Below are 12,756 nucleotides of genomic sequence, written 5' to 3'. Positions count from 1 at the left end.
ACTGTTTAGCCCAGGCTGCCCTTGAACTCGTAGCAATCTTCCTGCCTCGGTCTCTTAAGTGTTGGGATTACAGGCATTTGTCACCACACTCGGCAGGATTATTTCTTTGGCAAGTTAAAGGGAGCTTGCTTGCCACTCCCCGGCTCTGTTCTGGAGGTCCCCAAGGCAATGACTGAGTAGCTTAGCCTGGGCTGCGCCTACTCCAGATGCCCTCCTCACCTCTGCTTCAAATACAAGCCCATTCTACCCCCAACCCTCTCCCCAAGGAGATAGAGAAGGCAGACAGACATCAGGTATGGCCTAGGATAAAACATTACCCTGATTCTCCAAACTCTCAGGTTCAGGAACATGGCAGCAGCCAAGTGAGGGCACCATCATATCAACTACTGCCCTCAACTACCGCCCACCCAGTACCAGCTCCCAGCCATTCTGCCAGGTGCTTTCTTTCTTCTAGAAAACTCCTGCTGTCCTCACTTTGTGGAGGAGGAAATTGAGGCTCATGGAAGCCAAGTAAAGTGACTTGGCCAAGGTATCCCCAGCCTGTAAATGGGGAGGCTGAGATTAACTCCACACTCTCACCCCACCTCATGGAGAAGAGCTCAGGTCAATTCACTGGGTCATCTACGGCGCATGGTTTCCCCTCCTTGGGCTCAGCCCTGTCATCTGTCAAATGAAGGGGTTGCACCCGAGTGCTCTTGGCCCTTCCAGGCCTGAGATTCTCTGATTATGGCAATCTCTCCATCAGCAACCCCAGGGCACACCCAGAAAGCGGTCCAGGCTGATTTGCCCCTCTGGGCCAGGTGCTGATTTCCCAAGGCCCCTGGCAACACTGAGAAGAGCGGTCCATCTCCTCTGCGTTTGTCCAACTTCAGGACCTGGCTGTAGCCCCTGCTGTCCCTGCTCAGGGCAGAGTGCTGAGCTAGGTCCTAAAGAACTATGTGAAACTCAGAGCAATCTCCAGCCCTGCCTCACTATTACCATTGATAAGTCTCTGCCACCTCTCTGGATGGCCCAACCTCAGCCTCTCCCCTGCAGTGAGGTGGAGGGAAATAAATACTCTGGGGGTCCAGCCCCAGTTCTGCCACCAACTTACTACCGATTTGCTGAGTTCCCTTGGGGGAGTCTTTACCTTTCTTTGTTTTCAGTTTATTCTTCAGGGCTAAGCTTTAGGGGAGGAAGGAAGGGGAAGTGCTGCTTGTTGTGCGATGCTCAGGACAACGGAAAGAGGAAGGGGGAAAAAAGGCTCAACCTGTTCATCTGCTTTCTCTTTCAGCAGGGGTCAGAGGTCAAGGTCAAGCCCCCAGCTCTGGAGAGTGGTCCCGGAATGTACTGCTACCAGCCCCCTTTGCAGCACATGTACTGCCCTTCCCAGCCACCCTTCCACCAGGTGGGTCTGGGGCAGTGGGTGTGCTTCCTGGGGTCTAAGGACACTCTGTCTGTGCACACCTGGGTGGGCAGGTGGAGGCAGCAGGGCCCTGAACCTCAAGCTGGACCAGCAGGGGTGGGTGGCAGTGGTTAATGGGATGGGAAGCAATTTCCTTTCTCTAGAGGTGGCCAAGGCTCATCCGAACCCCAAGCAGGGTCTCAAGTGAGAATGGGGCCGAGAGTGAGGCAGGGCCATGTTACAAACCAAAAAGGGAAGGAAGAGGGCGGCTGGCCCAGACAAAGGCAGAGCAGAGAGACAAGCAGTATGTGGTGTGATACACAAAGCCACACAGGACCGGGAACAGTGAGCCCCACCTAGGTCACCTTTTGCTGTGACCTTGGCCTCGTACTTCCCTTTGGCCTAGAGAGGGTGGGCACCCCCTGTAGGGCAAGGGTTCCGTGGAACCCCACCCAGAAGGCTTCAAGCCCTCATCACCCTCGGCTCTTTCCCCACCCTTCTGCCCAGCTTTGGCCCCTCCCAAGTGCACGGGATGCCAAAAAACTTGCCCCACACCGGCAAGGGATGGAGGTTTTTAAAAAGAGAGAGAGAGAAAAAAAAAAAAAAAGAACCCAGTGCAGCCAGGCAGCTCCCTGGAGTCACTGGGCAAGACGGAGCAAGTGGCTGCCCAGGGCCCAGCTCCATCCACCTGCAGCCTGGCACTGAGACAGGCCCTGCCTGTGGAGCAGGTTCTACTCCCAGCTTTTGGCATTGGCCCTGATCTTGGCCAAGCTGGGGAAGCAGTGGGGGGGTAGTCTCCTGGATGAGGGAAAAAGACAGGGGAATGAGAGGACACATGGCTTAAGACAGCAGCCTCGCTTCCATGAAAAGCCTGCAGTGCCTGAGCGATCCTGACAGTCCTGGTCAGACTCAGATAAGGAATGTTCTGGAGGCAGCGTGCACTATCAGGGACTGAGCTACTACAGGACTAAGGGCCACCAGACCTTAAATGGCCTCACCGTGCCTAGCCCTGCTTTGATGCCCTCTGCAGTCTACACACCCTTCTCGAACAAGATGGCCGCACCCAGGGCTTTATGGAGCCTGAAGAGAGGGTGACTCAGGCACTAAGTGTCTCTCGGTGACCTGGAAAAAGCACTTCAGCCTGGAGCAGCTGGGGGAGTCAAAGTCTCCTATCCCTGCCCCCATAAAACACCCATCCCCAGCACCACAGCCACTCCCTTTGCCGTAAAAACACCTTCTACCCCCACCTGCCCACCACCATGACCAGCTCTTTCAAAGAGCCACTGAAACTCATAAAAGATGCAGTGCCCAGCAAACGCCCAGGCTGGACATTCCACTTCCGGCCTAACACTCCAGGAGAAGCCTAGGAGGCCTGGAGCACTGGCCTGGAAGGATATAGCTGCTCCTCGTCTCTCCGGTGCTGCCAGACTCCAGCCCTTCCATCACCACGGCAACCAGAGAACCTCCAGGGCTAGAGGAAAGATTGGAGAGAAGGGAACTTTGAGGCCTCTGGGAGCCTGAGTTCAGAGTGTGGTTTTCCTCCCAGCCCCTTAGATGTCTACACTGTTGGCCACCTACCAGACAGCTCTGCTGGGGAGGAAGGGAGCCCATGTAGGGGGAAATGTAGCCTCCGCTCCTTCTCTGGATGTTGATGAATGGGGGAGGGGAGACCCCCTTTGAAAAGGTCGAGTACTATGGTGATCACTCTGCCCCCTTTGACCTCTATCTACAGTACTCGCCAGGTGGTGGCAGCTACCCTGTTCCCTACCTGGGCTCCTCTCACTATCCATACCAGCGGATTGCACCCCAGGCCAGCGCCGATGGGCACCAGCCGCTCTTCCCCAAACCCATCTACTCCTACAGGTACATCTTCTGGCACCTCTTGGGCAGAAAAGGAGGGGTGAGAGGATCCTTGGGAAAACTGAGGCATGGCATCCTTCTTGTGCAAGCATAATGGTGGCTGGTGGAAGTCATACTAGTGGTCTTCCAAAGGATTTCATCTTGGGGCAGGGGGTGAACTGACTTCTGATCTCTCCTCTAACCTTGGAGAGTCATGTCTCTGGATTGACTCGGCAGATGCTGGTGCCTTGAGTGAGACTGCGGAGGTCCAATCTCCTGGGCCTCAGGGCCCGGAACTACAGTTTAGGGGAGATACACCATGCCTGCCCCATGCCCCAGAATCAGGGAGAAAGCGTCACTCTAGTGTTCCACCGGAAACACATGTGGGATGGAGTCTGCTGGTGTGGCTCTTACCCAGCATCTGCCGGGTCCGGTGGGTCTCCCCTGGGGCTGGAGTTTTAAATGCCAGCAGTAACCAGCCTGGCTCAGCGGCCCTTCCATCTGTCCTTTCATTCCTCCAGTCAACAGTGATACTTGACCTCCTGTGTGCCAGGCTCCAGGGAGAGGTCAGCTCCTCAACTAATGAGAGGGTGAGGAACTCACACATCAGCCAGGAGCAGAGAGAGAAACAGGTAGAAGGCAGGACTTACAATTGAGCAGAGCTAGATTCAACACCAGGCTCTGGAATTTACTAGCCAGTAAATGAAACTCTGGCAAGTTACTTTTCTCTGAGCTTCTGTTTATTCATCAGGGGGAGGAGAAAAAAATGATCCAGGAGACAGCAATTCAGTCTGTTGGAAGGACTGAGTAAAAGACCATAGGAGGTAGAGTGTCCATCATACCATGGGGACCCAGCATCTTGGTTCCCTCCCTCTGTCCAGGCTGAGGACCAGGTAGTAATAATGATAGCTTCTGTGTAATGAGTGCTTCTATGTGTGAAGCATCATCCCTCAGTCTTCCTCACCACTCTGAGGTACCTATTACTTTTTTCACTTCAAAGCTGAGGAAATAGAGCTCAGAGAAGTTAAGGCTCTCACACAGTCACACAGCTAGTATGTGATTGAGTCAGATGGCAACCTTGGTGTCTCAAATTCCAAAAGACCTTTGCATATCTGTAATTCCTGACCTTGTTGCCTACTTCTGGACACTTTCTCATCCCCTCTCCTTTCTACCTCAACCTCACAGAGCCTCTCATCAGAGGGGCTGTTCTGGGGGTGGGGGGCTCAGGATCTGGTCAGAGATTCAGGTTCTCAGGGGCTCTCTGTGTCCTCAGCATTCTCATCTTCATGGCCCTTAAGAACAGTAAAACTGGAAGCCTTCCTGTGAGCGAGATCTACAACTTTATGACGGAGCACTTCCCTTATTTCAAGGTGAGTCCAAGACCCATCTCCCTCACACCCTGGACAAGCCAGAGGGCTCCCTCCTGAGGTGAGAGAAGAGTGAGGATGAAAGGCGGGGCTTTCCCCCAATGCACTTTCCCTGGCCTGCACCTTAGAAGCACAGAGTTCCTAAAGAAGGGGCTTTGTGTGGGGGACAAAACATCCAAGCATCTCGCCCCAGGCTCACAGCAGACTGCAGCCAGATCTGCAGAGGCCACCTACCCTGAGCCAGGAGAGAAGTTAGGGAGAAATGAGAGTCTGTCCCCACCCTCACCTCAGGATGCTGCGAGGCTGGAGAATTCCAGGAAGAGCTGGTCAGCCGAGGTGACAAGGAATGCTGGGGCCAAGAACCCATTGCCTTCCCGGGTGAGATTAGGATCTACCTCTGTGAGTGGCAGGCTGGGCTGCAGCTCTCTCAGACAGTGGAGTGTGGGCTTCTTGGTCTTAGGGTGTCACTGGCCCACCTGATTCTGTCCTCAGCCCTGTGCAGGACCTAGTTCCTGTCCATCACAGAGGAGGATTCTGAGAGCTCATCTCCCCCCATAAATGCAGTACAGGTGCCCCTATCCTCAAGTGGGCAAATATATCAGAGAGAGCGTCTGTCCACCCAAGATCACACAGCAGGTGGGCTCTGTTGCTGGGTGAAGCTGCTCGACTCTCCATACCACTGTCATCCCCTTGATGCATGGTGCCCACCCTCAGGCCCTCTTGCACAGATCCCTTCTCATGGGGCGGGCGCAGGAGAGGCCGGAGTTTGTGTCTAAGCAGTGCCTTCTCCACAACTTCTCACCTTGGTGGATACGATCTCACCTGCTCCCCAGGCAGAGAGCAGGACCTGAGGCCCAGGTAACCCTGAACTCAGCTCCACTTCCCAGTGGGTGACTCTGCCCCTACCATCGACCCATGTGTCCTGCCTCGGGATAACTTGTTGCTGAGGTCCAAACGAGTCTACCCATTGAGCTGCCACCACATGGGGATGGCCAGAGGGTCAGAGTGGTCCAGCCACGGGTGGAAAAGTATATTGATCCGCCAGAGGTTCTGGAAGGGAGAGGACAGGGAGGACAGTTGTCTCTGGCAATCAAGAAGCATCAAGGCCTGCAACCAGGCCTGCCTCCATACCCCGGCGTGTCAGGGAGCCAACTCTCCCTAACCCCAAATTGTTGAAGGGCCCTCCAGGGCCTTGCGGGACCAGGCCAGAGAAAGGGAAATGAGGGCCCTGCCTCCCTCCCTGCCGACTCCTGGCCTGGCCCGCAGCCCCTCCCTGTATCTCCTCTGCCTGGCTTAATTATTTTTCCTGGGAGCCGTGTAATCCCTGTTTTATAGGGCTGAAGAGTGAAGAGGTCTAACAGCTTTTTTTTTGGTTCTAGTTGTTGTTCTTAGCCAGTTGCATCATTCCTGAGCTCCTGAGTTTACATTTAACTTCAGAGAGAGAGAGAGATCAGTGAGGAGGGGAAAGACCCGGAAGGCAAGGCAGGTCCTATGCGGTGACCTGGGAAGGACCCCTAGTTAGGACACAGAGCTGGAATCATCTGGGCTCTGCCATTGCCTCCTTGTGTGAACCTGGGCTAGGCCTTGCCTTTCCTTTCCTTTCCTTTCCTTTCCTTTCCTTTCCTTTCCTTTCCTTTCCTTTCCTTTCCTTTCCTTTCTTTTTCTTTCTTTTTTTCTTTTTTTTGGACCTTTCTTCTTTGGATCTCAATCTGTAAAATAGTTGGGTTTAGGCCAGTTGACACGCCTCCCAACACAACAGTTCCCCATCATTACCAAACAAAAAAACAAAAAATCAGTTCCCCTCTGACCCACCTGAAGAATTAGTTCAAAGATCCCCTACTCTTTCCTTCTCTCACTCCCCATTTGGAAGTCATTTTCCTGGACAGGGACAGAGGCAGCGCGGAGCTGGGCCTCCTGTAGCCCCGTGAGTCAGGGGTGTGGAACTGGGAAGTGTCCAGCCACTGGACATACTTGTTAGTGCTGACCATTCCTCTTCCAAACAGGAAGTGGCTGGGGTGGGGGCTGCCCTAGAATCCTCAAGTTATAGATTTATGAGGCTATAAAATACCCGGGTGCCCATTAACTCTGCCGACGGGGCGACATAGCCTTGACTCCTAGTGGAGACTGCTGTGGGAGTTGAAGTCTGGCCTTCTGGCTCAAGAGTCCTCCCTGGTGACACTGGAAGGCTTGGAGGGTCATCTCAATCAGCCCCCTGCCCAGGCCAGCTGTCCCCAAGAAAGGCTCCAACAGCCGCTGCCAGCACCTTGCAGTGATGCTGGCATCGGGGCCCGGTTCTGCTGGGCGTGATTCAGCTTGGCAGCTGCCCGGGGCAAGTGAGCTGGGGAGGAGGGAGTGGCCAGCCCTCATTACCCAGAAACTATGGGGTGAAAGGGAGAGGGGCTGGGGGATGAGAACGAAGGAGTCCCACGGGGCCAGTGTGGCAGTTCTCCCCTCAGTCAGCCCCCGTTGGGCTCAGGGCAGTCATGGAGCCTGGGACCGAGCTGGAGAGGGGGCAGGAGGCCCACTGTGCCCCCGCCCACGCCTCTCACCAACTGAGTCAGCCTAATGGTTTTTACAACCCTCCCTGAGCACAATTACTGCACTGGTGGCATGACCAGGCCTCCTAATGGGTGTTTATTCTGTTGGCACGAGCACCCCCTGCCTGAGGGCTGGCCTCCCCACCAAGGCACACCTCCGGGCACACTCATGCGAACACACACCCACACAGCCAGGTGACTGTGGATGCGCACACGCATACCCAGGGAGACTTTCCCACAGCCGTTCGCAGCAGCACGTACATCCTCACACTCAGGAATTCACAGACCCATCCCAGGGAGACGCGGCTCACACAGGAGAGCCACGCCTAGGGATGTAGGTGTGTGTTCACACTCACTGTGCCCCCATGCACCAACACCCAGATGCACACGTAAACATACGTGCAACATGAGCACACACCCCGACACTCATCAGCCTCACCCATCCTTCTGTTCTCCCAACTTTGCCCTAGGGAGGAGAAGGCAGGCCCAGGGCAGGAGCCTTCCACAGCCTCCTCTCATTCCTTCTCTGCAGCTGGACAGGACACCACGGAGTGGCACAGGGGCCAGGGTGGCCGGTAGGCCTGATCCCACTTTGCTGGGTGTGTGGGCCAGGAACCCTCTGTGGTGCCTGCCAGCTCTCCTTTTAGGAATCACTCATGTGCCTCTGAAGGGTCAGGCCAGGGGCAGGGTAAGAAGAAGGCAGATTTCCGGTGAGAGTAGCATGTGGTAAACCCAGTGTGGTGGCACATCCTATAATCTCAGCAGCTTGGGAGACTGAGACAGGAGGACCACAAGTTCAAGCCCAGCTTGGGCAACTTAATGAGACCCTGTCTCAAAATAAAAAATTAAAAAGGGATTGGGGATGAAAATCAGGGCAAAAGCCTTGGGTTCAACCCCCAGTACTGTAAAAAAAGAATAAAGAAAGAAAGAGAGAGAGAAAGAAAAAAAAAGAAAGAAAGAAAGAAAGAAAGAAAGAAAGAAAGAAAGAAAGAAAGAAAAAGAAAGACAAAGAAAGATGCAGTTAAAGTTCCCGCCTGTCACTTCCCCACCACTGAAGGTACCGCACATGTGCAGGGTGCTGAGGAGTGGCAGTTCTATGCCTGGAGTGAACAAGGAGTATTCTAGTGTCCAGACCTACAGCCGGGTCTTGATGCCTGAGCTCAGCCTAAAGTCTTGCTTTGCTCTGCTTGGGCAGACAGCACCTGACGGCTGGAAGAATTCCGTCCGACACAACCTATCCCTCAACAAGTGCTTTGAGAAAGTAGAAAACAAATCCGGAAGTTCTTCCCGCAAGGGCTGCCTGTGGGCCCTCAATCCAGCCAAGATCGACAAGATGCAGGAGGAGCTGCAGAAGTGGAAGAGGAAGGACCCTATCGCTGTGCGCAAAAGCATGGCCAAACCAGGTGAGGCTGGCCAGGCCACTGGAGGGGCCAGGAGACCAGCGAGCCAAAAGAAATAGGGTCAGGGCCTGAGCGAGGTCCAAGGTAGGGAGACCTCAAGTGGAGGAGGGAAATCTCATGGTATTTCTTCTTTCTTGGGCCTTTCCAGAAGAGCTGGACAGCCTCATTGGAGACAAGAGGGAGAAGCTGGGCTCCCCACTGCTGGGCTGTCCGCCCCCCGGGCTGGGAGGCGCAGGCCCCATCAGGCCCTTGGCACCCCCACCTGGGCTCTCCCAGCCACTGCATTCAATCCATCCAGCTCCAGGCCCCATTCCTGGCAAGAACCCCCTGGAGGACCTACTTGGGGGACACACGCCCCCCTGCTATGGGCAGACATACCCACACCTCTCACCCGGCCTGGCCCCTCCTGGACCCCCGCAGCAACCATTGTTCCCACAACCAGAAGGGCACCTTGAGCTGCGAGCCCAGCCAGGCACCCCCCAGGACTCACCTCTGCCTGCCCACACTCCACCCAGCAACAGTGCCAAGCTGCTGGCTGAGCCTTCCCCAGCCAGGACCATGCCTGACACCCTACTGCCAGATGGAGACCTTGGTACTGACCTGGATGCCATCAACCCCTCTCTCACTGACTTTGACTTCCAGGGTGAGCTGGGGAAAGGGAAGGGGAGGGGTGGCAGCACGGGAGGGGTGCACCTGGCAGTGTGGCCTGTCCCTGCCAAGCTTTCAGGCTGCCGACCCCTAGCTAATGGGTTTCTGGTCACCTGAAGAAGAATCCAGAGTGGGTGTCCAGCTTCTTACCTGCTCTCTGCCATCCAGAGCACACAGTGAGGAGGAATGTCCTGGACCATTTTCCCTCCACTACTGCCCTGAACATGTTCTGTCTGATGCATTGTCAAATTGCTCTCAGCTCTGGCAAGGCTGGAAAGAGCTCAGTGTTTTATCTAACACATGATTGTGAATGATTGGTAGGCTGAGCCTTGATAGAAGTACATGCATTTTTGTCAGAGTTCACACTATTTTTTTCTTTTTTTTTTTTTTTTCTGGTACCAGGAATCAAACTCATGACCTTGCGCTTGCCAGGCAAGCACTGTGCCGCTGAGCTAAATCTCCAGCCTTAGAGTTCACACTTTAATGCAGAAGAAAAGAAACCCTCTCTCTGGGCATGGTGGCGCATGCTTATAATCCCAGCACTCAGGAGGCAGAGGCAGGAGGATCGCCATGAGTTTGCAGCCAGACTGGGATATATAGTAAGGTCCAGGCCAGAGGTGGATGGGACCGAGACAGAGAGAGAGACAGACAGAGACAGAGACAGAGACAGAGACAGAGAGAGACTCTAGGGAGGAATGTAAGATCTCAGAGCCGGGAAGAATGTCAGAACACAGAGTTAGACAAGTCACAGAGAATCTTGGGGTCAGAAATCCAAGGAGAAGTCCTATCTGTTCTGCTCCATCTCTGCACAAAATCAAGCCTCCTTCCCATTCTCATATGAACTGCAGGGCACACCTAGGCTGGTCATGAGAGGTTTGAAGAGGGCTACTGACCCAGCCTCACACTTTGTGTGCTTGGGCAGAGGCACCCACAAGCAGGTGGAGGAGGTCCCGACCTGAAAGGGAGACAGCCCAGGGCCTAAGAAGCTACTATTAGAAATAACTCCATAAATAGCCTCACTCCAGTCCAGAGGTGACGAGCAGGAAGCCATGGACATGTTGGATGTAATAAACATCTACTCAAGCACCTACTACCAGGCATCATCTAGTTGCCTTCCTCTGCTCTTTCATCTGGACATGTAGAACAGGAGAGAATATTAAACCCATTTCACAGAATCACATAGAAATTATATAACTTCACCAAGTTCACTTAGCTAAAAAGAGGATTAGAACCCAGACAGCCAAGGCCAACCCAGAGTTTGGTCAGCCTTTCGTTTTATGTGTGTGTGTGTGTGTGTGTGTGTGTGTGTGTCTTTTTGAGACAGGGTCTCACTGAGCAGTTCAGGCTGGCCTTGAGCTCACTTTGTAGTCCAGGCTGGTCTTGAATTTGCAACGATCCTCTTGCCTCAGCCTCCTGAGTGCTGGGATTGCAGGTATGCACCACCGTGGTCAGCCTTTCTTCCTCCAGACCCTCCAGCCCTGATGCCCAGGGCAGCCATGATGCAGGTCACATGACACTTAGAGGGGTCAGGCAACAGCACTGCTTACTCCTCAGAGCACTGTTCATTGTGCTTCCTGGCTCTGTTCACAGCTCTTGGGCCCTGGAAAGGAAATGGGCAGGGAGCCATGTTCACATACTTCATCGTTTCCAGCAAGGCACTGTGGGAAAATCTTTCATCTGGGTTGCAGATCCACCTCCCCTGGGAGCCCAGGCAGAAGCTAGTGTGAAGCGTTTCTGGGGAGTCCCCCCTGGCTAATCCCAAGAGCACAAAATTTGCATCAACCCTTCCAACAGGCAGTCCTCAAATCCTTGTTCTTCCCACAGTCTCTCCTCCACGCCCCACAAGAGCCACAGAGGTCTGGATCTATGGCTTTCACTCTGTGCTCCATGAGGAGTCTGGGGCTCAGTCATTGCTCGGGGTCACACAGGTCCTGCTAGTTCTGTGTCCAGTGTCAGCCCAAGCCCGCTCTCTGCAGCAAGTGACAGAACTGGGTGGGGGGCAAAGAGGGCGCCCCTGGTGCCTTCTAGTGATGCTTGTTCTCTCCTCCTGCTCCCTTGACCAGGAAGCCTGTGGGAACAGCTGAAGGATGACAGCTTGGCCCTCGACCCCCTGATACTGGTCACCTCATCCCCGTCATCCTCCATGCCACCGCCCCTGCCACCCCCTCACTGCTTCCCCCCAGGGCCCTGCCTGGCAGAGACAGGCAGTGGAGCAGGCGACTTGGCACCACCGGGCAGCGGGAGCTCCGGAGCCCTGGGAGACCTGCCCCTCACCACCTTCTACTCGGCCTTCATGGAGCTGGAGCCAACGCCCCACACAGCCCCCGCGGGCCCTGCTGTGTACCTCAGCCCTAGCTCCAAGCCCATGGCCCTGGCATGAGCTGTGCCCAGCATCGGCTCCAGCCTTTGCTTGGTCTGGAAGTCCTGGCTGGTTGCCCACATCGGGCTCACCTTAAAGGTTAAGGAAGGAAAACACTACCTGTCCCCTATGCCATTCAGCCAACTTGTTTGTTAGCTGGTAGTTGGGGCATAGAGGACATCACCCAGGATGCTGCCCCTCACACATTTCTGTTGCCTGGTGGTCCAGCTCCTCACTCAGGGCACCTCAGAGCGCAAGTATCTGGGAAAGAAGCAAATACATTCTCCATAGGCCGCACTCATCCAAACTTCAGCTCTCCTGCACACAGAGGCACAGAGCTGCTCACACACCTGCCCACATGCCTTACACACAGAGGAATCCATGACACAGCTCAGAGAGCCTGGCTTCATTTCAGAGGTATCTGAGAGCTAAGAGCTTTGGTTACCAAAGCTCAGGATCCCCATACCAGGTCAAAGCTCCCCCTGGAACTCTATCCTCACTCCCACATCCTCTGGCAGGCCTGGCCTCCTCCAGTCATGTTCTTTCCCAGAAGCCTCCTGTATTTATTCTCCTGTCTTCATCCCAACAGCCCAGCAGGGAGGAGATCGCAGGCTTCTCCCATGTTGCCTTTGGAGCCTGCTCCGCCAGGCTCCAGCCAGCCTCAGCGTATATACTCTGTCTGGCTTCCCCCAGGGTGACACACAGGAGGGGTAATGTCCACCCCGGGAATAAACTGAGCCCAATTCCAATACAGAGTGTTTGGAAAACACTTGCCCTTGAAAACTTGAACAAGTCTTTTCCTCCCAGTCCTGGGTATGGAAAGGGCCCCCTCCATGTCACCACAAACGTACTCTTTCTCTAGAAAGAAGTTCCTGTAGTTTAGGCCCCAGCTTACTAGTTACTTTGTTTCTGGCAACCTGGGCATTCAGAGCAGAAAAGCCTGGCACAGGCTGGTGGGGAAGCACCCATACCCCCTCTCTTTGTTTGACTGGCAGACCCAGGACATCCAGGAAGCACAAAGGATGTCCCTGGGGTCCTAGCTGTGGCCCAGGTGCCTAACAACCCCCACCAAGTGGGATCCTCACCCTACCCTGGGCCTGGAGGTGACAAGAACCTCCAAAGTTTGGCCCCAGATTCATATGCACCACAAGCAGATTCCTCAATGGCCTGTCATTGTCCCGCATCCTGGAACAATAAAGCAAGTGCCTTGTGGTCTCCGCTA

At 54.5% G+C, this 12,756-nt stretch overlaps 1 protein-coding gene across 7 annotated transcripts in view; it reads left to right on the top strand.

Annotated features, from left to right (window-relative positions):
• Positions 1-12,756, top strand: part of Foxn1 (forkhead box N1) — a 29,361-nt gene extending 16,605 nt beyond the window's left edge. For 5 of the 7 annotated variants that reach the window (XM_013503339.1, XM_005402751.2, XM_005402750.1 and 2 more), the window contains exons 4-9: positions 1,274-1,387; positions 3,117-3,247; positions 4,497-4,593; positions 8,323-8,530; positions 8,676-9,170; positions 11,239-12,756. In XM_013503339.1, the coding sequence (XP_013358793.1) occupies positions 1,274-1,387; positions 3,117-3,247; positions 4,497-4,593; positions 8,323-8,530; positions 8,676-9,170; positions 11,239-11,555 (1,362 nt within the window). In that variant the 3' untranslated portion in view covers positions 11,556-12,756. The remainder of the gene's footprint in view (positions 1-1,273; positions 1,388-3,116; positions 3,248-4,496; positions 4,594-8,322; positions 8,531-8,675; positions 9,171-11,238) is intronic. The other 2 variants (XM_013503338.1, XM_013503340.1) reach the window with 2 other exon arrangements.

This window comes from Chinchilla lanigera, unplaced genomic scaffold (genome assembly GCF_000276665.1).
Source record: "Chinchilla lanigera isolate Chin_1 unplaced genomic scaffold, ChiLan1.0 scaffold00080, whole genome shotgun sequence".
Taxonomy (NCBI): Eukaryota; Metazoa; Chordata; class Mammalia; order Rodentia; family Chinchillidae; genus Chinchilla; species Chinchilla lanigera.
This window is presented reverse-complemented; position numbering and strand designations above follow the sequence as displayed.